The sequence below is a fragment of the Hyaena hyaena genome, unplaced genomic scaffold (assembly GCF_003009895.1).
Source record: "Hyaena hyaena isolate Hyena2069 unplaced genomic scaffold, ASM300989v1 scaffold_194, whole genome shotgun sequence".
Lineage (NCBI taxonomy): Eukaryota > Metazoa > Chordata > Mammalia > Carnivora > Hyaenidae > Hyaena > Hyaena hyaena.
Window position 1 is genome coordinate 1,995,676 of NW_024080826.1, and position 25,561 is coordinate 2,021,236.

Sequence of the window (25,561 nt, forward strand, 5' to 3'; positions counted from 1 at the left end):
TTATATATGGGAAGATGTTTAAATAAAACTAGCAACCCCAGGTTCGATGACTTGTTCTGGTGCTAGGTGTGTAACCTAGCTGTGTAACTCACTGGTTCAGTGAGTGTGTAACTACTCACTGCTCTGTGCTTCAGTGCAGCCAGTAAGAAAATGGTATATTGAAATATCAAGTGAGACAGGCTGAAAAACACTGTTAGTCCACCCCCCCCCCCAGAAAAAAACCAAATGTGCCCTGTAATCTACTGTGATTACCAGTGATCACAGGCCACCGGCAGAGGCCCGGGAGCTGGCCAGGCTCAGAAAGTCTCGGGGCGGGGGGAGGGGAACAGAGGACGGAACCGGAGGAGGACAGGCAACCAGCAGGCCCAGCTCTGGAGCTCGGTGCTCGGCATGGGCCTGGGTGATATCTAGAACAACGCTCTGAGCACCAGCACACCCCCCAGTGTGCCAGAAAATAGTCAACATTGACGTCAGAAGCGCTCTGTCCTGGCTTGGCCCTGGAACCATCTGGGGTCGTCTCTTTCCTGGCCTTCCTTCCCCAGGGCAGCATTCCTCACGCTGGAGTAAGAATTTAAAAAGAAGAGTTTCTTTGCACAGCCTACTAGTGTTGACTCAAATTAATTTTGTTACCTGAATATGCACAGAAATAAGTATACGCTCCTTGGCTTTATACGTCCTACTGAACTGTAAGCCCCCATCCAATTCAAAAGTTTAATACCGATAAACACAGTAAAGCCAAAGACATTTGAAGTGACAGGGATTTACTGGTGGATGGCTTTGCCGACGCCCCCAGATCTCGGCTCTCAGTGTGACTCTGGAATGGCCACCACGGTGCAGGAGAGTGTCTCTACCCCTCAGACGCCGGGGTGACTCAGTCCTTCCGCTAATTTATTCTATTGAAGTAAGCACTTCAGTGATGCATCCTTGTGTACAAATTGACATTAATTGCTTGAGTTGGGACTGAAGCATATGTCCCCACCCTCACTGTCCTCCCTCTCCCATCAGAGGGTTTTCCCCAAGCACACATAGAGAGGGAAGGGGTCGTCCCCTGCCCACGGAGAGTAGTAACGAAGGCAGTCATGACACAGAATCTTCTGGATGCTGAAACACCGGGAGCTCATCTGTAACACTGGAGCCCTTTGAAGCAGTGACACTTGGGAGAAATCTGCAACAGGGGGTGAGCCTTTACCAGTCGCCCCCCCGAGACTTTGCGAATGTTGAAAAATGTCAGCTTTGCAGGGAACGTCTATTCTACTTTCCAGAATGAAGAGAATGATTGGTTCCCCTGCCTGTTTAGAGGCGGCCCAGCCTACATCTGAGGCCAGAGCCTCTCCGTGCATGAATTAGGTGAGGAGGCGACCACGCAGCCTCGGGTCTCACCGGAACAGTCAGACTGCTGCTTGGAGCTCCTCTGTGTGAAACATCCTGAGAGATTAAAATCGCTACTTACTGTGGAGAAGAAGAACCATCACATCCACCCGGAAGGTGTAACCGGCCTTTGAATGTCTGCTTCTGGTCTCCTGGTGGCTGTCAGACCTGCAGCGCCAGCACCAGCTGGAAACTTGGCAGAAATGCACATTTTGGAACCCTGCCTCAGACCCACGGAATCCGGAACCCCAAGGCGGGACCCAGCAGCCTGCCTCCCCACAAAGCCGGCACAGGACTCTGACGCCAGCTCAGATTGACGATGGCTGGTTCAGGCAGAGCTGAGGGCAGCAGTGGTCGCCTTACCTCATAACAGAACCGTCTGGATTGCTTCAAACCTCCCTGGGGCCTCCTAGCCTCCCATCCAGCTGGCACAGATGATCTGGGAGCTGGGACACGGACAGCAGTGTGTGCAGGCTCCTCGGGGGTCCAGCGTGCAGAGAACAGGGTGCCGGTCACTCCACTGCGGCCCAGCGCTAGAGCCACTGGCCCCGTGCTGGCCCCACCGTGTCAGAACCCCCTTTTTACCAGGTCTGGCAATTCCTGGCCATGGTAGTTTGAGAAGTACTGTCTTTCTGGGCTGTTACTTAGGACCGTTAGGTTCCGAGTGGGTTTGTGTGCCGTGCATCTGATCGTGCTGTCTCGCCCGTGATTAGTGACGTGGGTGCCTCATTTTTCTTTGACAGGACACGACGGACTACGTTGCATATGTGGCTAAGGACCCCGTTAATCGCAGAGGTAAGCAATGCTCGACTCTCACAGCCTCTCCCTCATGCGCGGTCGGGCTAACACTGGACACCAGGCCCTCCTCGTCCCGGCCGCTGCGCCAGCACGAGCATGAGTCCCGCCCTGCTGTTGACGGCACCTGCGTTTGCAGGCAGTGAGGGTGGCCGCCTTCTCGGCCGGGGCAGGAGACGCTGGACGGCTGCGGGCCTCAGACACACACCTGCATGCAGGTGGCTGTGGCTTGGAGCACCTGGACCTGCACCTTGCGGCTCCCCATCATGCCCTGAAAGTGGCCTTGGCTACACCTGGGATGCTCCTCGACTGTCCCCCTGCCCTGCCCCAGCCCCACCGCCAACTACGTCACCCCGAGAAGCCTGTGCTGCCCGGCACAGCCCGGGGTCCATGCTCACCTGCCGTCCACCCACACCCCACAAAGCTGCCAGGGCCTCAGATGCAGGCTGGAAATGGGGGATGTGGGGCGTTCATGAACTTTCCCTCCTCACGGGCCCTTTATTCCTAGAGCTCCACACCCACCACTCTGTTCCTTTTATCACGTACAAAACCAAAGCCCCACCATGGGCGCCGAAAGCCTGGGCTGGCAGGCTGACCGCGGGCGCGCTACCCTTTAATACTGATGCGCCTACAGCCCCAACTTAGAGCTCGCTGACGAAGATCGCCGGGGGGGTGTCGATGCTTCTGCCACTAGCCTTCCCTCCCACCTTCCACCCCAGGCCCCAGCTGTTACGATTTTCTAGTTTGCTTTACAGAACTTTCTGTCCACATACGTACACAAATATTCTCTTCTTTTAAAGTATCAGTGCACACGAGACCCCAACACTGTGTCTTGGACACGTTTCCGAGACCGCCCACAGGGAATAGGTTAACTGTTGGCGAGGTGGTGCCACATGGAGAGACTCGTCCCCCCAGTGCACCGCCCCCCCACCCCGGGGGTCCACGCCTTCACCGTTCTCCCCACGATATTGTGCCGCCTGACCTGGAGGCATTTGCAGAGAGGTCAGATGGTTGATGGATCAGGGAACCTTGCAAATCAGCAGCCAGTCTGGCTGTGAAGATTTGCCTTCCCGCCTGAGTGTGTGGGACTGATTCCCCCCTGCCCCAGTGCCTCCTGCCCTGCGCTGGCGCTTGGTGGTGTGGTGGGACTGCCTTCCTTCCTTGAAGTCAGAGACGACGACACCGTACAGTGTTACCCCTTATTCTTGCCAGGTGCATGGGCATCTGGGGGGCGAGGGGGCCCCACAGATGAGGAGCCAAGTCCTGGACTACACGTGCCACATTGTCACCCCGAACCAGAGTTGGGGGCGTTCACACAGTTTTGAGCATAGACGGGAAGGGGGCACGGGTGGCCTTGATGAGCCCAGGACTGTCCCCGAGGCCCCTCGCTAACACACGGAGCCCACCACGTCTTGGCCTTGCAGCGGCTTTCTCGTGATGACTGCAGAGAACCAGGGCTCGGCCGGGTGAGGAGGGCGGGCTGGCAGTTCCACGCACGCCCGACGGCCCTCCGGCGGAGGCGGTTCGATGGGCCGTCCCGGCCCCCGCACCGAACGCCACAGGCCGGTGGCTGAAGACGCCGGAAGCTGCTGTCTCACAGCTCTGGAGGCCGGAGGCCCGAGAGCAGGGCGGGGGCAGGAAGCCTGTAGCGGGCCCTGCGGCCTCCCCAGCCCCTGGCGGCGCGCCGGCCCTCTGGGCGTCCCGGCTTGCGGCCGCGTGGCTCCAGCGCCTTCTTCACGCCGCCTTGTGCCCCGAGCGCGTCTCTGTGCTCACGTGGGCACCTAAGGTCCTCCTAAGGTCTGCGGTTATTGATGATAAAGCCGTGGCGCAGCCTGTGGACGGGGCGCCGACGGGGAAGCCGTGAGCTGGAGAGCTGAGGTGACTTCGACCAGAGCGTTTGCTGTGTGTGGAAGACACGCGGGGCTGGCCCTTCTGAGGGAACACGCTGCCCGCCACCCCCGCCAGCCTGTATGGTGACAGGGGCTGTAGCGCCTTCGGCTCCCGCGGGGCCTTCGTGACGCGGCCCGGGGACGGCTCCTCCCTCGCGTGGGGCCGGCGCTCAGGGTGGGCGGTTCTCCCTAGAGTGACTTCAGCCTTTTTCATAGGTGTGGGGGTGGGGGGACGACGTGGGCACAGGAGCCCCACCCTGAGGCCACCCGCCCTGTAGCAGGAGGGCCAGCTTCCCCCGAAGGGGCCGAACGAAGAACGGCCCCGTTTTGTGGCCCTCACGTTGGCCTTGGGCCATGTTTTAGGTTTCACGTCGTATTTTGAGTCTTGGCGACACGGCGGCTCCGTACGTGCTTCTCCGTGGTCCCTGCTCCCTCTGGCCCCCCCGCGACGCCTCCGCCCCGTCCCTCAGGCTCCGCCCCCGTCCCTCAGGCTCCGCCCCCGTCCCTCAGGCTCCGCCCCCTCCTCGGGGGCGGGCACCGGTGGCGAGGACCTCACGTTCCTGCACATGCGCAGTCACGCCCGTGAGGGGCGAAGGGCATGGGTTTTGGCTGGAGACCGTTGTGAGGAAACAGCAGCCCCGGGACACCCTCTCCCCAGGGTTCGTTTTGGATTCGGTGCAGTTTGGAACAGAGAGGCCCCCGGATGGACCCTCAGACACCAGCCCACAGACCATGTTTTCTCAGGGCACCGAGACTGCAGGGCCCAGAGCCTGGAGCCGCGATTTAATTCTGCGTCTGTGGCGTCTGAGCGCCAGGGCTCGACCCTCGGTGGGACAGGGGGCTTGCTTCTTCCCGCGGCCCTGCCTCTCCCAGACGGCTCGGGACCCAGGCTTCCTGCTCCCTGCGGTGTAGACAGGATGGATCCGGCAGCCCCCTCCTCGCCGCGGCTGCTGCTCCTCGTTCCAGAAGGACGGTGGACACTTCCTGTCTCGCCTCTTCTGCAGGCAGCCCCCCGCTGTGCGGCCCCTGGGTGGGCGTGCACCGCTGCGCCCAGGTGGGGACCAGGTGTCCCTCCCGCCGAGACTCCTGCCGCCTCACTGGCTGGAGACACCACCGCCGGGACCGCTCAGTGCACCGCCCTGCGACCCTGACCGCCGCGCCCCATGGGCTTGCTCTGTGCCTCCCGGCTGATGTTTAATAAAATAAAGTCAATAATCAATAATAAAAACACAGCCGAGCATCTGCCGCTTCGGACAAACCTCTGGCCATCCCCAGCGCCCCCAAGGGCTTGCGCTGCGATCCAGGGCGTCTGCCCTTCTCAGGACACGCTTTTCCCTGGGTCCCCAGTGTGCTCCCCCCGCCCCCGCCCTGGGGGGACAGGGAGCCTGAGGGCCCCGGGGCTGGCCGCTGCCGTCCGCGTGAGCCCCGAGGTGCCCTGCTGGCTTCCTGCGGCGCGAGGGCGGTTTGGTTTGCCTCCCCCTGCTGCCTGCCCCCCACCGAGCCCCTGGAGGGACCCTCCTGAGAAACAGTGACACCCCAGCCATCGGCGAGAGGGAGGTGGCGTGGGACACAGCACTGGTTGTTTTCTCCGGCGAGAGTCACAGGATCGGGCAGCGCGGGTCACAGCGGCAGGCCTGGGGCTCCCCTGGGCGCCGCCCTGGGCCTGGGAGGAGACCTTGTATTTCTCGGGAAGCAGAGTGCGCCCCCTGCCCCCGCGGCCTCTTCTCTGGCGGCTTCACACCTACTGTGCCACAGCCTGGTCACCGGGAGGGCGTGGCCTCGTGGGACCACGAGTGCCCGTGGCAAAGCCTCCGGGAGTTGCTCCAGGCCCCCCAGGACCGCCCCCCCCAGACCCACCCGTGGGGCCACAGGGTGCCCAGCTTTGATCTGCTCTTTAGCACAAGCTGCTCGTCTGAGAACCTGTGTGAACAGCCAGCCCCGCCTTCGAGAAGGTGCCCTGGCCTGGGATGGGGGGTCCCTGTGAATTAGTATCCCTTGAAATTCTTTTTAGGGGGTTTTTACAGTTTCAAGTTGTGGCATTCGGTGAGGCCGCTTGACTCCCACGAGGAAGTGAGTGGACAGCCATGGAGTGGCTGGGGCGTCCCGGCAGGAGCCAGGTTGGGACCGTTGTCCAGGCTCAGGGGGCCGAGGGGGACCCCTTCCTTGTGACCGCCACATTCTTGGTCACATTTCCTTCCAAACCTGTTTCTCTGTTGAGCTCTGAGTTGGCATTTTGTAGACGGTTAAGGAATTGTTAACCGTTTTGGAATTAAATACTTTTAAACGTGTTTGCGAAGAGGACCTTTGGTGTTTGAGAGCAGAGCCGTTAAGAAACGCATCCCCATGGTGACGCTTCAAGGCTGTGGCCCAGGGATCAGGCTGAGGGTGGAGCTGCAGGGACAGCGTGTGGGGGACGCGGAGCGTCTACCTCCGCGAGGCCTCCTGTGTGGGAGCCTGGCGGCCCTGCGTCTCTAACGGGCCCATGCCACTTGCTCTCCCAGCATGCCACATCCTGGAGTGCTGTGACGGGCTGGCCCAGGACGTCATCGGCTCCATCGGACAGGCCTTCGAGCTCCGGTTTAAGCAGTATCTGCAGTGTCCTTCCAAGGTCCCCGCCTTCCACGACCGGTGAGTAGCGCTGTGACACCCTGTGTGTGGGCCTTCCCGAGTTCTGTGGGCTTTCCACTGAGAATCTCTCGAAAGAGAACCACGAAACGGGCTCCGTGAGGCTTGGTCTGGACAGACGTGGTCGGTCATGGGGCTCCAGGCTCGGATGCACCTGGCGGGTCTGGGCCGGGGCTCGGGAGACCCACAGTCAGAAGGAGGCCCACAAATGGGTGGATGAGGCTCTGAATGTTGGGGAAAACATTTTCTAGAAACTCTAGAGATGGTAACCAAGGTCACAAAAATGCACTGTAATATTTTTCCTGCCGTTTCCTCTGCAACCAAATGAGGCTTCCACATGTCACCTCCTTGGATCCACTTCTTGAAGGTTTGATATGTCCCCCATCCTCACTGCCATGTCAGCAGGGTTCTGACTCAGGGCCCCTCCTGGAGGCCCAAAGCTGGGTGGCCTCCTGTGGCCCTGGGCATGCCCACCCCTTAGCCAGGATGATTCTCGCCAGCATTCTCTGTAAAACTGGAACAGCAGTGCCTTGACAGTCATTCTTGCTTTTTTTTTAATTTTTAAAAAAATTTTATTGATTTATTTTGAGAGAGAGAGAATGAAGGAGGGAAAGAGAGAGAGAGAGGGAGACAGAGAGAATCCCAAGCAGGCTCCGCACTGTCAGTTCGAGGCGGGGCTCGAACTCACAAACCGTGAGATCATGACCTGGGCTGAGGTTGGATGCTCAACCACTGAGCCACCCAGAGGGACAGTCACTGTTGTTTTATGTGTTCGATGAAATAGTTAATACAAATACGAATTAAAAAACATTCAAGATCTACCACTGAGTTTCCTTATGACATAAGAATATTTCATGCAGCATAAAATGTTAAAAGAAAGCCATACGGGGACGTTTCAATAGTCTGTCCTTGACTCGACTTGCATCATGAAAGCCTCTTCTAAAGGTGTGTTTACTGTAAACCCACCTTTATTTCTCTGAAATTTGCTTTTTTACTTTTGCTCAAACGTCTGCAGCCACGTTCTGTGATTGACCCATGAAGGCACTTTTATTTTCATTATGCCAAAGGCCTCGTGACAAAGGGCTTCTACCCGTATTTTCTTCTAAGTTTTACCTCTTCCATTCAGGTCTTTAATACATTTTGAGTTAACTTTTGTGTACGGCGTGAGCTGGGGATTCAAGTTTGTTCTTTAGCATGTGGCTGTTCAGTTGCCACAGCACAGCTTGTTGAAAAAACTGTTCTTTCACATGTTGAATTGTCTTGGTTCCTTGCTGAATTCAATTCACTATCAATGTATGCGTTTATTTCTGGAGTCTCAGCTCTGTTCCATTGATTTCTATTCTGTCCTCATACCCTGACCACTTAGTCTTGGAGACTATAGCCTTGTAGTAAGTTTGCAGTTGGGAAGTAGGAGTCCTCCAACTTTGTCCTTTTTCATGTGTCTTTTGTCTCTTCTGGGCCCTTTCTAGTTCCAAATGGATTGTAACATAGCTTGTTTATTTTTACAAAGCAGCAATTGAGATTTTAATAGGGACTGTGTTGAATCTCAGGCTAATTTGAGGAGTATTGTCATCTTAATAATATTACCTCTTCCAATCCATGGACATAAGATGTATTCCATTTATTTACATTATCTTTTGTTTCTTTCAAAAATGTTTGGTAATCTTCCTCACACAAGTCTTGCACTTGTTTTAGTAATTTTTATTACCATAAGAATAAATATTTATTCTTTTTGATGCTATAATAAATGAAATTGTTAATTTTATTCTTGTCTTTTCATTGTTAATGTTTAAAAATGCAATTGATTTTTGCATATTGATCTTGTATCTGACAGAGTTACTGAGCTCATCTAAGAGCTCTAATCGTGTGTGTGTGTGTGTGTGTGTGTGTGTGTGTGTGTATTCCTTAAGATATTCTATATACAAGATATGTCATCTGCAGCAGGTAGAGTTTCACTTCTTCCTTTCTAATCTGAACACTTGTTATATCTTATATAACTTACCTGGCTAGGATCTCCAGTACAAGGGTGGCTAGAAGTAAGAGGGGACGTTCTTTTCGTGTTCCTGATCTCAGGGAGAAAGCACCTCACCTGTCACCATTAACCATGTGGTTAGCTGTGGACTTTTTTGTGAGAGTCCTTCTATTCCAAGTTTGTTGAGTGTCTTTGTCCTGCAAAGATTTTGGGTTTTGTCCAGTGCTTTTTCTGTGTCTATTAAGATAAGTATTTGGTATTTGTTTTTATTCTATTGATATGGTATATTACATCAGTTGATTTTTAAATGTGGAACCCACCTTTTATCCCTGGGATAAATCCCACTTTGTCGTGGTGCATCATTAATTTCATATGTTGCTGGATTTGGTTTGCAAGGATTTTGTTGAGGATTTTTTTTCATCCATTTTCATAAGAGTTATTGGTACCGCAGCTTTCTTTTCTCGTGATATCTTTGGTTTTGGTATCAGGGTAATACTGGCCTCATAGACTGAGTTTGGAAATACTCCTCCCTTTTGTATTTTTTGGAAGACTTGTGAAGAGTTCCTGTTAATTTTCCTTTAGATGTTTGATCTTATTCACCAGGAGGCCATATGATTCTGAACTTTCCTTGGAATGTAACTTTTTAAAATTACTGTTACTAATTCAGTCTCTTTATGGGTCTGTTACAGGTCGATTTAGATTTTCTATTTCTTCTTGAGTAAGTTTTGGCAGTTTGAGTCTTGGTAGGATTTTTTCCATTTCGTCTAGGTCATCTCATTTGTTGGTGCACAATTACTCATAGTTTCTTGCGTATTGTCATTTATGTTTACCTGTGTAGCTAACTTTGCCCTAGTTCTCTGTTTCTTCATGTTGATATATATTTCTGTTTAGTGCTTCATTTCAGCCCGAAGCACCTCCTTTAGTATCTTACTTATAGGGAAGATTTGCTGTTTGATGATTTTTCTTTGGTTTTTATCTGGGAATGTCTTGATTTTCGCCTCATTTCTGAAAGATAGTTTTACTGGCTGTGGAGTTCTTGGTAGGCAGTGTTTCTTTCAGTAGTTGGAATATGCCATCCACTGTCTTCTGGCCTCAGTTATTTCTTCTCTTTTATTGAAGTCAATGTTTTTATTTTCGAGAGAGAGAAAGAGAGTAAGTGGGAGTGGGGGAGGGACAGAGAGATGGGGATGGAAGATCCTAAGAGGGCTCTGTGCTGACAGAAAGAAGCAAGACCGACGTAGGGCTCGAACTTATGAATGTGAGATCATGACCTGGGCCAAAGTAGGACGCTCAACCGACTGAGCCCCCCAGGTGTACCCCTTAAAAAGTTATTAACATTTTAAACACTAGGTTTTTTGGGTTTTTTTTTTTTTTTTTTGGCTTGTGTTAAAAATTACTCCTATCTTTATTTTGATATTCCCTATTTGGTGAGACAATAGTCTTATGTTTATTTTTTTTGTTCATGATTTCCTCTATTCTCATATTTAAAGTAGCTCATTTAAAGCATTTGTATCGTTGGTCCCAAATCTGAGTTTCCTCAGAAAGAGTTTCTATGGGTTTCCTTTTATCTTGCATATGAGCCATGCTTTTTTGTTTCTTTACATATTTCATAATTTTTCACTGAAACTGAAAATTTTAAATAATATCATATGGCAAATCTTGAGAAGCTCCCCTCCTCAGGATTTGTTGTGGGCGGTTGTTTTAATGACCTTCCTAAACGAACGCTGTAAAAATCTATAATCTTTGTCATATACGGCGTGACAGCTCTGCTTGTCCCCTCATTAATCAGCTAATGACTGGGGAGAGATTTCCTTAAATGCTTGGAGTCAGCTGTCTCCCGTCTCCCATATTTGCCGAGGAGCCGTTTGTGGATTGGGGCACAGCTTCAACTCTCAGCCACGCCTTGGACCGCTCTGCCTTACCCTTTATTCCTGTTTATGCCGGCTTCAAGGTCAACCAGACATGAGAACGAAGGCCTTTTCGCATGTTTCCTCGCAGGCACACAACCCAGGACCCAAACACAGCGCTACACAACATGCGGCCTTCTGGATTTCCAGAAATGTGGCGAAGCTTATCCTTATTGAAGTCCCTGTGGGCTTCCCAATGCCCAGCTTTTTCCTTTTAAGCCGTTGACTAGCCTGCTTTTTGTTTCCCACTGGTTTGTTAAGACACCAAATGTCACTCTCTGCCTCGGGGAACCTTGATGTTGAACAATGACCTCTGATTGTTTTGGACAAATGCCTAGGGGGCGGGGAGGGACTCTCCCCTAGGCAAGCTCTGAATCAGGTCCAGTGAAGACAGCCTGGGAACTAGCTCTTTGAGGGGGTGGCCAGACAGGTCGCATGGTGACCATTCTCTGGAAGGGACTTTGAAAGACCTTGGCCGTTTTCCCCCCTCCTGTGGCTGTCAGGCCACTGTTTCCACTGCGCCTGTGGGCTGTTGTTTTTCAAGGCTGCCATGGAGACGGGAACAGGGCAAATGACGGTGCCACAGGCCGCTGCTCTTACAGCTGTTGGCCTTCCAAAACAGACTCCCTAGGTCGCTGCAAGCTTCTGCTTAATTTCCAGGGTTCTCAAAAGTTGATTTTGGGGAAAAAAAAGTTTGTTGCTAGTTTTCTAGTTTGTTTATGGAAGATAGAACGCTCAGGGGTTCTTACTGTCCTCTTCCCCGATGTCATGAAATCTCCATTTTTTTAGTTGATTTTGCTTTGACTTATTGAAATGAATGTCTGTGCCTTGAGGATCTGGTTATCTTCAGATATAAGTTCTTTCCTTCCAAATTCAGCGTACTTTTGAAGAAGGAGTTCTTCCCTGTTTCAGAGATGAGTGGAATTTTCCAGAAGGTAGGACTGCAACCTAAGGTCTGGCCAGACCATTCATCTGCATTTCATAGCTGAGATCTAGATAGTGAAGAGGTGGTGACTAAACTCTCTTTTCTGGGGTAGTAGGTCCTAACGTGAGGTTTGTTGGTTTTGGCGACAAGCTCAACTTTGGGCTAAAGCCCTGGAAAACCCTCTTCTAACAGAATGCAGAGTCTGGACGAGCCTTGGACTGAAGAGGAGGGGGACGGCTCAGAGCACCCATACTACAACAGCATCCCAAGCAAGACGCCTCCTCCGGGGGGCTTCGTGGATGTGCGGCTGCAGCCCAGACCCCACGCACCTGACGTGGCCCAGGTGAGTCACACGCCTCGCCTGGGTCTGGCCCCTTCAGCATTTCCTTCCGTTTTCTTCCGCCGTGACACAGGCTGGCACCCCGTCTGGGCTCTGACAGCGTAACTCGCCAGCTCTCTCCCCGTGGATTACATGCCCCGACACGTACCGGAGGCTTTTGCTCTAACGTCCTAAGGCGTTAATTCTATGTCTCAGAACTAGGCTGATTCCGGAGGTGCGAGTCTGGGGGTCTCCTCTCCATCCAGGGGTGAATCCCATTTTACTGGGAGCTTAATGCGGGAACCGAAAGGGCTCAGGACTTTTAAAAGGCCCCGGAATGCTTTCTTTCCCGAAAAGAAAGTGGGTGTGGCCCCTAAAATGATGAGCATTTTACGAGCCTTCTCTTTTCTTCATTTCCCTGATTTTTCCTCCAACTCCACACCATTCCAGTAAAGCAATTGTTTTTTGGAGTTACCGTATGTCTATTTCGTGACAGAGAATTTTGTGATGTCACCACCTTATGCAAATAATAAGGACGCTGATGGAAGTGGCACAACAACATTGAAATCAAGCGTCCGCAGCTCTGGGGCGGAGAGATGGACGGGGCGGACCGGCGCGGGCCGGGATGCCCGAGGGAGGTGTGTTCCCACACACCTGAGCTTCCCCGGAGGGAGCAGCCTGTGATGTGGCCCCCTGTGTAGGAGAGCTCCGTTTCCCGTCACACTTAGGGAGGGCTGGGGGCGTGTGTCATTTTGATGAGACGCGGCCTCTTCCTCACACCCGTGCAAATGCGTCTCCCAAATCCTCATGCCAACCGCGAGGCGTGAGGGAAAAAGGGGGTGTGATTGGGGATGCGGTGGACCCGCCGTTGGGGTCCCTTCTGCTGGACTGTGGCTTTGGGGGATGGGGAAGGGGGAAGAGAAGCTTTCTCTCTGTGCATTTACACGTGTCTATAGTTTGCAGGAAAAGAGCAGACGTACTACCAGGGGAGACACTTGGGAGAGCCGTTTGGTGAAGACTGGCAGCAAACACCTGTCCGGCAAGGTGAGCACAGGCACAGCGAGGCGGGAGGGAAGGGAGCACGGAGGGAGTGCTCCCCGGCAGGGCCCTCACCGTGGGCTGGAGGCCCACGTCACTGAAGGTGTCTGCCGTGGGCGAGGCGGAGGCTCCTGCCCCGTCCCAGGCACAGGACGGAGGGCTGTCGGACACCACATGTCAGCTGGTGCCTCCCCTTTGTCCCGGCACTTCCTGTTCACATGCCCCCTGGGGACGCCCTTGTGCTTATGGCAGGGGCCAGGAGCTGACCTCCCCGTGGGCCACACCTATTTAAGTGGCAGGTGGCTGGGGCACTCTGAAGCGTGTTTTGTGCTGTCCCTAGGCGCTGTGCCCCACGGCTCCTAACAGGAACTGGCAGCTTTCCGGTCTGTGCCCAGCCCCCACCCACCCCGTCCAGGGTCAGCTTCGGGAGGGGTGGACCCCACACACACCAGATGGCCTGGGGAGTGGCAGAGGCCCTGGGCGCTCTCAGGGGACGCTTCCCCATCACGTCGCATCAACTAACATGTCCCCACTCCCCACGATTCAGATGTGACTGGGAGCTTCCCCCCCCCCCGCCGCTGCCGGCCAGATCAGGAACAGACACCGTAAGGGACTCTGCAGGGCAGAAACGCACCTCAGCGTCCCACATCTCAACGGATTTCAAGTTCTTTGTTGAAAGCAATAAATATCTTTTTCCATCGAATAAGAATATCCTCTGTTAATTTGCTGGCAACCGTTGCCCCTACTGAAAATTAACACGTGGTGACCCCATGGCGCGTGTGTCCCCCTGTCCCCAGCTCCGCACCTGCCAGGGTCTCAGTGGGAAAGAGCTGTTGTAAGGAAAGTTACTCATTGGGCTTTTGATCTTCTCCTTTAAAAAATTAGTTTGTAAAATCTTACAGACTGATTTGCTTGCAGTACACACACACACACACACACACACACACACAAGTGGCAAGGAGCCGCTGCTGAACCAGGACCTGTAACTTGGAGCCTGTGAAACATGTAAGTCACATTCGGGACAGGGGTCGAGACAGCGGTGACTGTGGGGACACGCCCCCCACGATGGACTTTTAACGGGACGCCTGCATCCTCACGCGCGCCGTGCTGCCCCCGCCCGGCGATGGGCTCTGGGGAGGCTTGAGGAGCCCTCTTGTGAGCTGGATGGAGACGCCCATGGGGTGTGAACGGTAACTTCTCTCCAGAGATGGCGCGGCCTGTTTTGACATGAAGGCGGGGAAATCGTCTTGGCCAAACACAACAGTGGTCAGGAGGGGGGATTTAGCCAGTGGGGACCTGCAAGGATTATCTGCCGGACAGCTGTCCGTGTCCGTGTCACGTGTCCGTGAAGCGTCGGGTGGCTTACGGATAGAGGCGCAGACGGCTTCCCGTCACAAGAGAAAAAAGCGCTCGGTTTCCCGTTGCAGGGTCCCTGGACACCTACAGCCTGCCGGAAGGGAGAGCCCACGCGGGCCCCGGAGAAGCCCCCACCTACGTGAATGCCCAGCACATCCCGCTGCAGGCCACGCCGGCCTCGGGCAGCAGCGCAGAGAGCAGCCCGCGAAAAGACCTCTTCGATATGAGTGGGTTTCCTTCTGCCTGTGGTTTTCCTGTGTTCTGAGGGTGTTTTGCGCCATCTGAGGTCTTTGCCGTGACCGTGCTTTCTACTGGCAGGGTTTTGATTAATGGTGCTGTGAATCACTGCCCCAGTTAAGGGGACCCATGTGCTGGCTGGTCAGCACAGTGTGAGGCCCCACCTCACTTTTCTGGGGGATGATTGGGCTTTTCAAGTCTTTGAACTTGGCTGACCTCTGCTTTGGGAAGACAGCTGTCTCTGAAGTCCAAAGGCAAAGCAGTTTCCCCCACTTTTTGGAACTGACTTTCCTCTCGAAGATCTGCACACATCTCGAGATAAATGATACACACGGAGATGTCCTTATTTACTTACTTAAATGTTTTTAAAAACATTTTTAATGTTTTTTATTTATTTCTGAGAGAGAGAGAGAGAGAGAGAGAGAGAGAGACAGCGTGAGCAGGGGAGGGTCAGAGAGAGAGGGAGAAACAGAATCTGAAGCAGACTCCAGGCTCTGAGATGTCAGCACAGAGCTTGACGCAGAGCTCGAACCCATGAACCGTGAGATCATGCCCTGAGCTGAAGTCGGATGCTCAACTGACGGAGCCACCCAGGCGCCCCTGCTTACTTAAATGTTAATCAGCTGATATGTGCTGATACTATATCAGTTACTAAGGATGCCAGTGTGACATGGCACGGTCCCTGTCTGCACAGAGCCCACAGCCTGTTGAAAATGACCAACATATAATCAAGAAATGGCAATATGCCCTCTTGCATGCATACATGCTCTCCCGTATTCTTGTCGGTTGAGCACTTCCTGTGTGTCCATACCATTCTGCTTACTGGGGTCTACAGGACGACAAAGTAGACAGAGTCCCTACTCTCCGGGACTCGAATAACCACTGCACTTTCGCAGGTAGCAACAAGGGCCCTGAAGAGAAACCAGGATGAGGAGTATGACAGGAAGCTGCTTAGCAGTGCAGTGCTGTGCACCGTGGACCTTCTGTTTGCTGTGTGAACTGGGACAATTAAATCATCCGTGAACGGAATAATGAAAGTGGAAGTGCTAAGGCATTTTGAAAGGGCCTCCCGAGTTCACAGAGAGCTTTACATCCCTATGTGGCTTTGTCAGTCCTCTGAGAATGTTATAGGGCAGGAGATTCCTTGAGAATTTAACAATGTCGGCCATGTGCCAGGCACTTCTTGTTTTGTTTAATTTTTGCAACAGTCCTGCAGGTACCTACCATTATTATTTTTACCATTGCCATTATTCTCACGATTTTCCAGAGGAGAAAATAGAGAATCCTAGAGGTTCAGTAACTTTCAAGGCAGCCTTCTGACTCGACATATACTGTTTTGTGCTATCGCGTGTGGGCGAGGACGCAGCGGAGTGCTCCTACGATCGGGCAGCAGCCTGACACCAGAGTCTGTTTCTCCTCAGCCACTTTGGTTTCCCAGACAGTGGGTTCCCATTCTGACCCCATTCTGCATACAAAAGTCACCACAGACAGAACTGTGGGATCTCAGGGCTTAGAGGCACCTTAACAACCAGCTAATCAAATCCCTTCTCTTAAAAACTGTGGAAATAGCCTCAGAAGTATGAAGCGACTTTCCCAAGATGCAGAGCAAAGTAGTAGTGTCCTGATTCTGCTCCCGCTGTGATGGTGTCTGCCAGCTGCAGTTTAGTACTTATATTTGTGGTGACCCAGTTACGGTTTTCACTGTTTTATCTAGTCAATTTACCAGTGGCTCCTGGCCTCAGCACCCAAGGGGAGTTAGATACGGCGAGGGTTTGAGATGCGAAAAATGAGAACCAGAGCCTTCCTTTTGTCATCCATCAATATCTACACCTACTTCTGAAACCAGAAGAGGGAAGATAATAAGAAAGGGCCCTGAAGAGGCTAGTTTCTATTGAAAAGTATGAAAGAAATTAAGCTAGCAGTTGTGCTGTTTATTGTAAACCACTAGCACAAAATAATGATGGTGCCAAAGGTAATGATGGCGATAGTTAATGGTGCTCATTGTGATGCTGATGCTGATGGTGGTGGTGATGGTGATGTTGATGGTGGTGATGGTGGTGGTGGTGGTGGTGATTGTGGTGATGACGAAGGTAATGATGGTGGTGACAATGGTGATGGGCCTGACAGTGATGATGGCAGTGGTGATGGTGCAGAAATGGTATAACACAACTTTTCAACTACTCCAGGTAATCAGGAAAAAAAGGATAAAAACAAAATCTAATTTCAGGCAATAGTTTTAACCTGTTTTTATTCTCAGATCTGTAAATGATTGAACACCACCCTCTTCTAACAGTTGGTCTTACTCTGCAGCATTTGTTGGATCCGTGTAGGGCATGAACTACATCCCAGGAACAGCATTGGACTCTGGGGACGTCGCTGTGCCCAGGAGAGAGCTGTTCTGGTCCTTGTGGCATTTGCACTATGCGGCTTGGCTGCGTGGCCCCACTTACTCATCCTCACTCCTGACACTTGTGTGGCGCTGTGGGCGTCTTCAGCGCTTCTGTACATGTTACCTCATTTTGAGGTTTATTTAGATGCTCCTGGCGACTTCTTGTGCTGCCGCCGTCTGTTCCTGTTAGAGCAGTGGACCTACGGTTCGCTGACCCCGGGGTGGGAGGTGTGTCCTAGAGGGTGTCAGTCACGCTCGATCTCAGATGCACACACAGGGGCCTTATCCCTGGAGAAACGAGTGAAGGCCAAGGGGGGCGGGGGGCTCCTAACCTGGGCCAAGTCACCCAATAAATGTCAACTTTTCTTCTCTTTTAAAAATTTACCTGATGCCAAGGTTTTGAAACAAACATCTGATGGGCTGGGCATAGGTTTTGCACTAAATCTAACTTTGCAGATTATCCCTTCCTCTGTGTATTTCCATGAGCATTGGCAGGTTTCCATTTGGAAGAAAACAGATTTATTGAAAGGCTAGCCGATGTCCCAGAAAAAAGATGGCATGTAATTTGCACGGCCTCTCGCAGCGTGCAGAGGTGCGGTCATTCTGCCGGCTAGACAGAGCGTGTGCTTGAATCCTTGGCGAGAGGCACAGCACCAGCCATCCTGGGAACGCAGACTCGGGAAGGAGTCATGCCAGCGCTGGGCCCTTGCCTCCAAACGCTGCTTAATGTTACCAGCCAGTGGTCTTTCTGTAGGTCTGTCTCTGGTGGAAGTCGCCTCGGCATTTCCGTTGGTCACATTGTGCATTTTATCCTTTGCTCTTCCGGGGGCTGACGTGTTGCTGGCAATTGCTGTTGACAGAGCCTTTTGAAGATGCTCTCAGGACCCAGTCCCTGGGGCCTGTGCTGAGCAAGGCGGCCTCCGTGGAGTGCATCAGCCCCGTCACGCCCAGAGCCCCAGACGCCAAGATGCTGGAGGACCTGGAAGGGGAGCCTTGGTACCAAGGCGAGATGAGCCGGAAGGAGGCCGAGGGGCTGCTCAAGAACGACGGGGACTTCCTGGTGAGGAAGAGTGCCACCAACCCGGGCTCCTTCGTCCTCACGGGCATGCACAACGGCCAGGCCAAGCACCTGTTGCTCGTGGACCCGGAGGGCACGGTGAGCACGGGTGGGACACCACCCGCCTCCTTAGGTCAGTCTCCCCCCCCCGCCCCCCGCTGCCCCCGGCCTCTGGGCTGGGCGACCACGCTTTCCCTCTGCCGCCCGTGCGCACCTGCTGATGTCCTGGCAGCCACTTCTCGGGGACCCGGCCGCCCAGACACACAAGCTCACCCCTGTCTCGCACTTGGAAACCTCACAAGGGCCCAGGGCAAAAGCTTTAACTCTGACGTCCTTTACAACAAATGAGTACAAAAACGGAGAAAGTTTTCTGGTCCAATCCATTCATGGTGGGTAAGGACGTACAGGGTTCCTGGGCTTCTAATACTCATCTCCAGTGTCTCTAAAAGTTCTGAGAGTAGGAGATGTGATGAGGCAGTAAATAGGCCCCCTGTTAATTAGCCTCCCGCTTTCCCACTGGGGACAGTGTGTGTGGCCATTCCTGGCGGTACAATTGTGTCTGACGAACCCTGTGGGTCCGACTGAATTTCCCGCTTTCCAGTTGTCAAATAGACTCCACTTGATCTTGGCGCGGTCCAAGAACTGCTAAGTTGAATAAATATAATTACATTAACTGAACCATTCAATAAGTTCCAAAATTGTTGTTTAAATCCCTTTAGCCGGTGAAAGCAGAGAAGCAGGTAGTTATCCGAACAGTAGCTTAGAACGTGGCCTATCCTGATCGGTGTGTAGGGACGAAGCCTCTGTCTCCAGTTGGATTTGAACGCAGTTTAACAGTGTTTGGTGGGGGAGCGGAGGGTTGTTACATCACACGATCTGCTCTGCCCCTCGGCCCTCCAGATGTCGTCTCTGTGCCCCTCTCCCCTCTCCACCTGGGCAACCCCTCCCTGGGAACATCGTGTGAATCCTTCCAGTCTACCTTCTCCAGTTATGTGGTTTTTCCCACGGAGGTTCGTCAGGGAGAAGATACGCTGTGCGTTTGTGCGTTTTAGAGAGTTGCTAACCTGGTCCTGCCCCTCGAATGGCATGCCCAACTCCGCATGTGTTTTTGAGATCTGTCTATGGTGCCTTCTGTACGCAGGATCGTCGCTTGGGTGGGCAGCCCCCATCCACGGCCACACGTCACTTGTGGAACATTCTCGTGCGGCTGAAGGCACTGTGAAGTCTCCCGCACGCTTACCCTGCGCCCACGGACCGGGGTTTTGGTCACAGGACATGTACACACCTGGTTTTACCAGGGCTGTGCATTTTCTTCCAGAACGGCGGGACTATGAGGGGGCATGGCGGCGGTGCGCCAGGGGTCCCTCACCCTCCTCCTCGACGCTGTCCTCCCCCCGGGACGAGTCCGGGAGTCCCGGGGGGAGAGCCTGTCTCGGTGTCGCCCTCCGACCACGTGCCCATGGGTTCCTCCAGTAACTGTTATGTGCCCACCTCCCCCCTGCTTCTCTTCTGATCGTCTCACCCAGCTCGCCTCCTGAGTTTCTCAGCCACAGAATTTCCACATGAACCCTCCCTTTTTTTCCCACCGAGTTTGATAGTTTTTTTTTATTTTTTTTAATGTTTTTATTTATTTCTAGGAGAGAGAGAGACAGCGTGAGCAGGGGAGGGTCAGAGAGAGAGGGAGACACAGACTCTGAAACAGGCTCCAGGCTCCGAGCTGGCAGTCAGCACAGAGCCCGACACGGGGCTCGAACCCACGAACTGTGAGATCATGACCCAAGCGAAAGTTGGACGCTCAACCAACTAAGCCACCCAAGCGCCCCTCGAGTTTGATCGTTTTGCCTGTGATGTTCTTCACCAAATAGAAGTTTCCCTTTCATGGTTTATGGTCTTGAGTTTTCTTTGTTTTGATTTGAGAGAGAAAGAGAAAGAGAGAGCGATAGAGAGAGCACAGAGAAGAGGGGCATAGGGAGAGAAAGAATCTCAAGCATGTTCCACACTTAGCATGGAGCCTGACACAGGGCTCATACCCTGTGGTGTGGGTCACAGGGCTCACAGGGCCATGTAATCATGACCTGAGCTGAAATCAGGAGTCAGATGTTCAACTGACTAAGCCACCCAGGTGCCCCTGTGGTCTTGAGTTTTAAAAGGTTTCCTCAGGGGGCACCTGAGTAGCTCAGTTGCTGACGCATCTGACTCTTGATTTCAACTCATGTCATGGTCTCTTGGTTTGTGAGTTTGAGCCCTGCATTGGGCTCTGTGCTGTCAGTGGAGAGCCGGCTTGGGCTTCTCTCTCTCTCCCTCTCTCTCTGCCCCTCCTTGCTCACACACTCTCTCTCTCAAAATAAATAAATAAACATTAAAAAAAGTAAAGATAAAAATAAAAGATTTCCTGCCCTGCAGTCACAGATGCACTGTGTTCCTCTATATCTTTTGTGTTTGCTTTGAGAGCCTTATTTTTCAGTATTAGGTTCTAATTCTGACTACAGTTACTTTGACGAAGACTTAAGATAGGGATCCAGCACTCCTTACATCTCCAGGTGATAAGCCGGGCTCTGTCCTGTGGATGTGTCTTGTGTGACGTTCTCTGTGCTGTGTCACCGTATGTTTCTCGAGAGTCTGCCCTGTCCTGTTGAGCGGACTGTTTAGTCCTGATACAAGTACTACGCCGTGTGGTCATTTGGGCTTTGAAACAGTCTTAACATCTGGCGGTGTGAGTCTTTCCTCTTGAAATTCCTATTAGTATTCTCTTTTTAAGCTGTTCTGAGACCATTATCCTCTTTGCTCTGGTTTTAGAGTCAGTGTATCCAGGCACCAAAAATGCACGCTGGGATTTTGGTAGGATTGGTGTTGAGTTTATGGATTAATTTCAGGGAGAGCTGACTGTTTTCAGCATTAAATCATCATGTCCACTAACATGGCATGGGTTTCTACTTACTTAAAGATGTCCTTTGTGAGAATTTAAAAATTCTCTCCAGAAAGTTCTTGTGTTTCCTTTATTTGGTTGCTTCCTAGAGTGTCTGGTTGGAATTTTTGGCGCAAGGGGTACATTATCTTGGCCATGTTTTCTCAACAGTGGCTGCTGCAGGGAGAGGGATGAGATGTGATCTTGTGCCCAGAAATCTCACCGACGGCAGCACTTTCACTGGAATGGTGCTCAGGCTGTCGCACATATTAACAGGGGAGTCTCCTGCCTTCCAGTTTCCAATGCCATGGCGTTCTCTCACCCCACTGGGCTCACCGGGGTCCCCTGGAGCGTTCACCAGGAGAGGGTACCCTTGTCTCGTTCCCGGCATGAAAGTGGATGGTGCAGGCTTTGTGACATGGGCTTTGGTAGATTGTCCTCATTAGCCCAGAGGACTTCATTCCCTGATCCATTCACTCAGACAGCTGTGCACCAAGTGACTGGTAAATCCGGGCCCTTCTTTTAACACCTGGGATATGTCTGTGAGCCAGTTGAAAAGAACAGTATCTGCTTGTGTGGAATTCATACAGATTAGTTAGCTAATTCCTTTAGTCGTGCACAGGTATTGGGTTTTATCAGTCAGCACCACCTGAAATAACATAATAATAAATGTGGAGTATTTTCTGGAGTCTGTTAACATGGGAAGTTACACAGGCAGAAGCGTCCGACACCAAATCCTGGCATGTGCCCTGCTTGGTCCTGACGTCGTCATCTTGAACTGCACTGCTGGCTCAGGCACCTAACACTTCCCTTTGGATGTTTCCGGTTGCTCTTCTCCAGTGAGGTCTGTCTTTGTCCTCTTTGCTGCCTTTTGCTTGCGTGCTGGTCTGGTTTGGGGGCCAAGATCATGGGGTTGGAGTCACCTCTTACAACAAGCTGGAGCTGCTGCAGATCAGAGAAGCCTCTGTGTGTGTCACGTAGAGTCCCCTGGGGAGCCCCAGTTTCTGCTCCCTGACTCCTTGTGACCTTCACACACAGGCACTCATTTACTTGTTAATTTGTTCACTACTGGTTCCCCCCACTGCACTGTGTCCTGTGAGGGCGGTAGCCTTAGTCATGGCGTTAGCCCAGTGCCCAGTATCTGTGCCAGGCACGTAGTAGGTGTTCGACAAGCATGTGAAGGTGCCGATCAGCCTTGGGCTTTTACGGGAGCTGAGGGCCCCAGAGGGCCACGTGGAAGCTAAGGGTCCCCTGCTACCCCAGATGCCGCATCACGGATAAGCTTCTCTAAGAGAAAATAGGAAGGAAAATACCTGAGTGATTCTATGAGAATAGAAAGATTTTGGCTGCAACATTTAGGTGTTGTTAAAGGGAAGTTAATGGTTTAGCTAAATTATGCCACCTCATAGAGCAAAGATGGTTACTGTGTTATATACTCAACCCTTAGAGACAAAGGCTTGACTGATGATTAAGAAACGGCAGGTACTGGGGTATCTGGGTAACTCAGTCGGTTAAGCGTCTGACTCTTGATTTCCATTCAGGTCACAATCTCGCGGTTCGTGGGATCGAGCCCCACATCAGGCTCTGCACTGAGTTTGAAGCCCACTTGGGATTCTCTTACTCTCTCTGCTCCCCGCCCCCGCCCCCCAGTGGAAAGGACACGTAATACTACTGTTAATGTATTATGCATTCCCAAACCGGTATCAGGATGATGTGCAGGGGCACCTGGCTGGCTCTGGTTGTGGAGCACCTGACTCTTCATCTCAGGGTTGTGAGTTCAAGCCCCACCTTGGGTGTAGAGCCTACTTAAAACACATTTGTTTTAAAGATAGTTTGGAAGGTGGGAAGGAATGAAGCTAAAGGAATGTGGTTGAGGCAGGTGTAAGCCATAACCCCAGGCTGGGCTGTCTACAAGACTTCAATTTCTAAGGAGAAATCTGCAGCGCCTCTGAGAAAATCAGTCAGTCACACCTACTAATAAGTGTTCTTTGGGGAGGATTTTTGCTGGATCTGATGATCTAATTTAATTGATCCAATGGAGGAGAGCTTCAGCTGAGAAAGACTTAATTACAAATGTAATGTCACTTCCTTGCTGTTAGGACACCAAAATAGATGATGAACACATTCTCTTCAATATTTATTCATCTGATTTTCATGGTAATTGGTTGGTCCCTGACTATAATGGGGGAAACTTGGCAGAACAGATTACTCAGAGAAATAAGGATGCAAAACAGTTCCGAGGCTAAATTTACTGCAGAGGGTACGAGCTGCGTGCCTTCCACTGCACTGATGGTGCAAGATGAGGGCTCCTGGGGTCACTGGAAACGCGGGTGACGAGGAGTGGAGAGGCGGGGCTCCTGTGCCCCCGGGGCAGGTACAGGTCAGCAGCTGGGCCAACGCCACCAACAGGCTCTGCAGGAGCGGCCCCAGAGATGAGTCTGGAACACTGGGTTTTCTTTCCAACATCCTCACGGTGAGTTAGTCAGCCCTCTTGAGTCTATTCCCTGAGGCACCTGTCCTTGATTCATCCCCTCGGCCGGTAGGGTCAGCAGGGCGGGCTGTGTGCTGTGCTTGCTTTATAATGAGCTGCTCGCTGCACCTGCACCCGCACCTGTACCCACACCTGCACCTGCACTACACCTGCACCCACACCTACACCCACACCTACACCTGTGCCCGCACTGCACCTGCACCCACACCTGCACTGCACCCACACCTGCACTTGCATCTGTGCCCACACCTGCACCTGTGCCACCTGCACCTGCACTGCACCTGCACCCACACCTACACCCACACCTGCGCCCACACCTGCACCTGCACTGCACCTGTACCCACACCTACACCCACACCTGCACCTGTGCCCGCACCTGCACCTGCACTGCACACACACCTGCACCCGCACCTGCACTGTACCTAAACCTGCACTTGCATCTGTGCCAACACCTGCACCCAGGCCTGCACCTGTGCCCACACCTGCACTGCACCCACACCTCTACTTGCATCTGTGCCCACACCTGCACCCGCACATGCACCCGCACCTGCACTTGCATCTGTGCCCACACCTGCACCCGCACTGCACCTGCACCCGCACCCGCACTGTACCTGCACCTGCACCCACACCTGCACGTGTGCCCACACCTGCACCCACACCTGCACTGCACCCACACCTGCACTTGCATCTGTGCCCACACCTGCACCCGCACTGCACCTGCACCTGCACCCACACCTGCACGTGTGCCCACACCTGCACCCACACCTGCACTGCACCCACACCTGCACTTACATCTGTGCTCACACTTTTGCTGCACCTGCACTGTGGCTGGGTGCTCCATGGGCTTCCTGACCGTGGTCTTGGGAACATGGCACATTTGAAAGCACATGCTGGGGCTTTGCATTCAGGAAGTCACAAAACAATGGCAACCATCCAACACCCCACATTTATTAGGATTTTATTTTATTCTGAGAGTTATTAAGAAAATAATCTGCCTCCATCCTTCCGCTCAAAAGGCCTCATTGTTATTTTAACATTTCCTTTGTCTCAGGCAGAAGACTGAACCGAAAGATGAAATGGGAAGTCTCACTGCTCTGAGCCAAGGGAGCTCAGTCCCCACTCACCCACCCCTGCTCCTCGGGTCCTTGGTTGGGTGACTTGGATCCCAGGGCCCCCCATCTCCCAGGCTTGTCCTGTCAACCTGGGGGCTCCATGGAGAAGAGAGGGATGGGGACGGCAGGAGTGGTCAGTGGCCTCGTGGGGGAAGCGACACACGGACCTCATTGCCTTACTGGCCAGAGTGCAGGACAGACTAGGGATGTATGAGCAGGGCAGTGGTGGGTAAGGCCCTCTCATCTTTTTACTTCTTATCAGCATAGTACCTGGAAAGTGTAACCTGGAAAGATGTTACCCACAGGCTTGATGAGAAGTGACAGCCCCTGCCCCTCCCCCTGCCTGACTCTGGGGGTCAAGCACAACCAGGCTTCCTCTCCGGGTCCGCCCTGGCGCTCAGACTGCTCTGGGTGTCTATAGGTGTCATCATTTTTTTTAATGTTTATTTAATTTGAAAGAGACAGCATGAGCAGGGGAGGGGCAGAGAGAGACACCCACACAGAATCTGAAGCAGGCTCCAGCTCTGAGCTGGGGCTGGAACCCACTGATGAGGAGATCCTGACCTGAGCCCATGCCGGACGCTTAACCAACTGAGCCTCTAGGCACCCCAACAGGTGTCATTTCATGATGCTCCCCTGAAAACTAAAGTTTAGCCCATTTTCCAATTTTTGACAAGTGTTTTCATTTCTCCAGGTTGTCTTGTGCCTGTAAATGCATCAAGCCCCTCTCTGTCCAGCAGCGCTGGTAGTGTCCATGCAACCTCTCTGTCTCCCCCTCCGCCTCCATCAGCAGCACCTTTAGTGTTTTCTGAACGCACAAAATAGAGACAGAGCGTAATGAACTCCCATGCTCCTGGTTCTCGCCGCAAGATTTACCAATATCGTTCCAATCTCAGTTCACCCCGTCGGTTATTTTAGAGGGAACCATACTGTTTCAGTGTAAAGGACAACGTTCTTCCGTGGGATGATTGGGAGTATCCTGCTCCCAGTACCTGAGTGTGTGTCGCGCACACAGGGCCGGTGTCCTGTGCAGCCACCAGAATTGCACCTTCACCCCGATGCACCACTGCCACCTGCTCCTGCACACCCCCTCCCTGCCCCCAGCCGCCCCCGCACACCCCCTTCCTGCCCCCCAGCCGCCCCCGCAACGGCCTTTCCCGAAAGCATCTGCTCAGA

General features: G+C 52.7%; 1 protein-coding gene across 2 annotated transcripts in view; it reads left to right on the forward strand.

Annotated features, from left to right (window-relative positions):
* The window catches only part of SHC3 (SHC adaptor protein 3), a 98,422-nt gene that overhangs the window by 63,261 nt on the left and 9,600 nt on the right, over window positions 1-25,561 (forward strand). For both annotated transcript variants that reach the window (XM_039241500.1, XM_039241499.1), the window contains exons 6-11: window positions 2,112-2,163; window positions 6,554-6,680; window positions 11,674-11,824; window positions 12,757-12,844; window positions 14,266-14,421; window positions 17,681-17,976. In XM_039241500.1, the coding sequence (XP_039097431.1) occupies window positions 2,112-2,163; window positions 6,554-6,680; window positions 11,674-11,824; window positions 12,757-12,844; window positions 14,266-14,421; window positions 17,681-17,976 (870 nt within the window). The remainder of the gene's footprint in view (window positions 1-2,111; window positions 2,164-6,553; window positions 6,681-11,673; window positions 11,825-12,756; window positions 12,845-14,265; window positions 14,422-17,680; window positions 17,977-25,561) is intronic.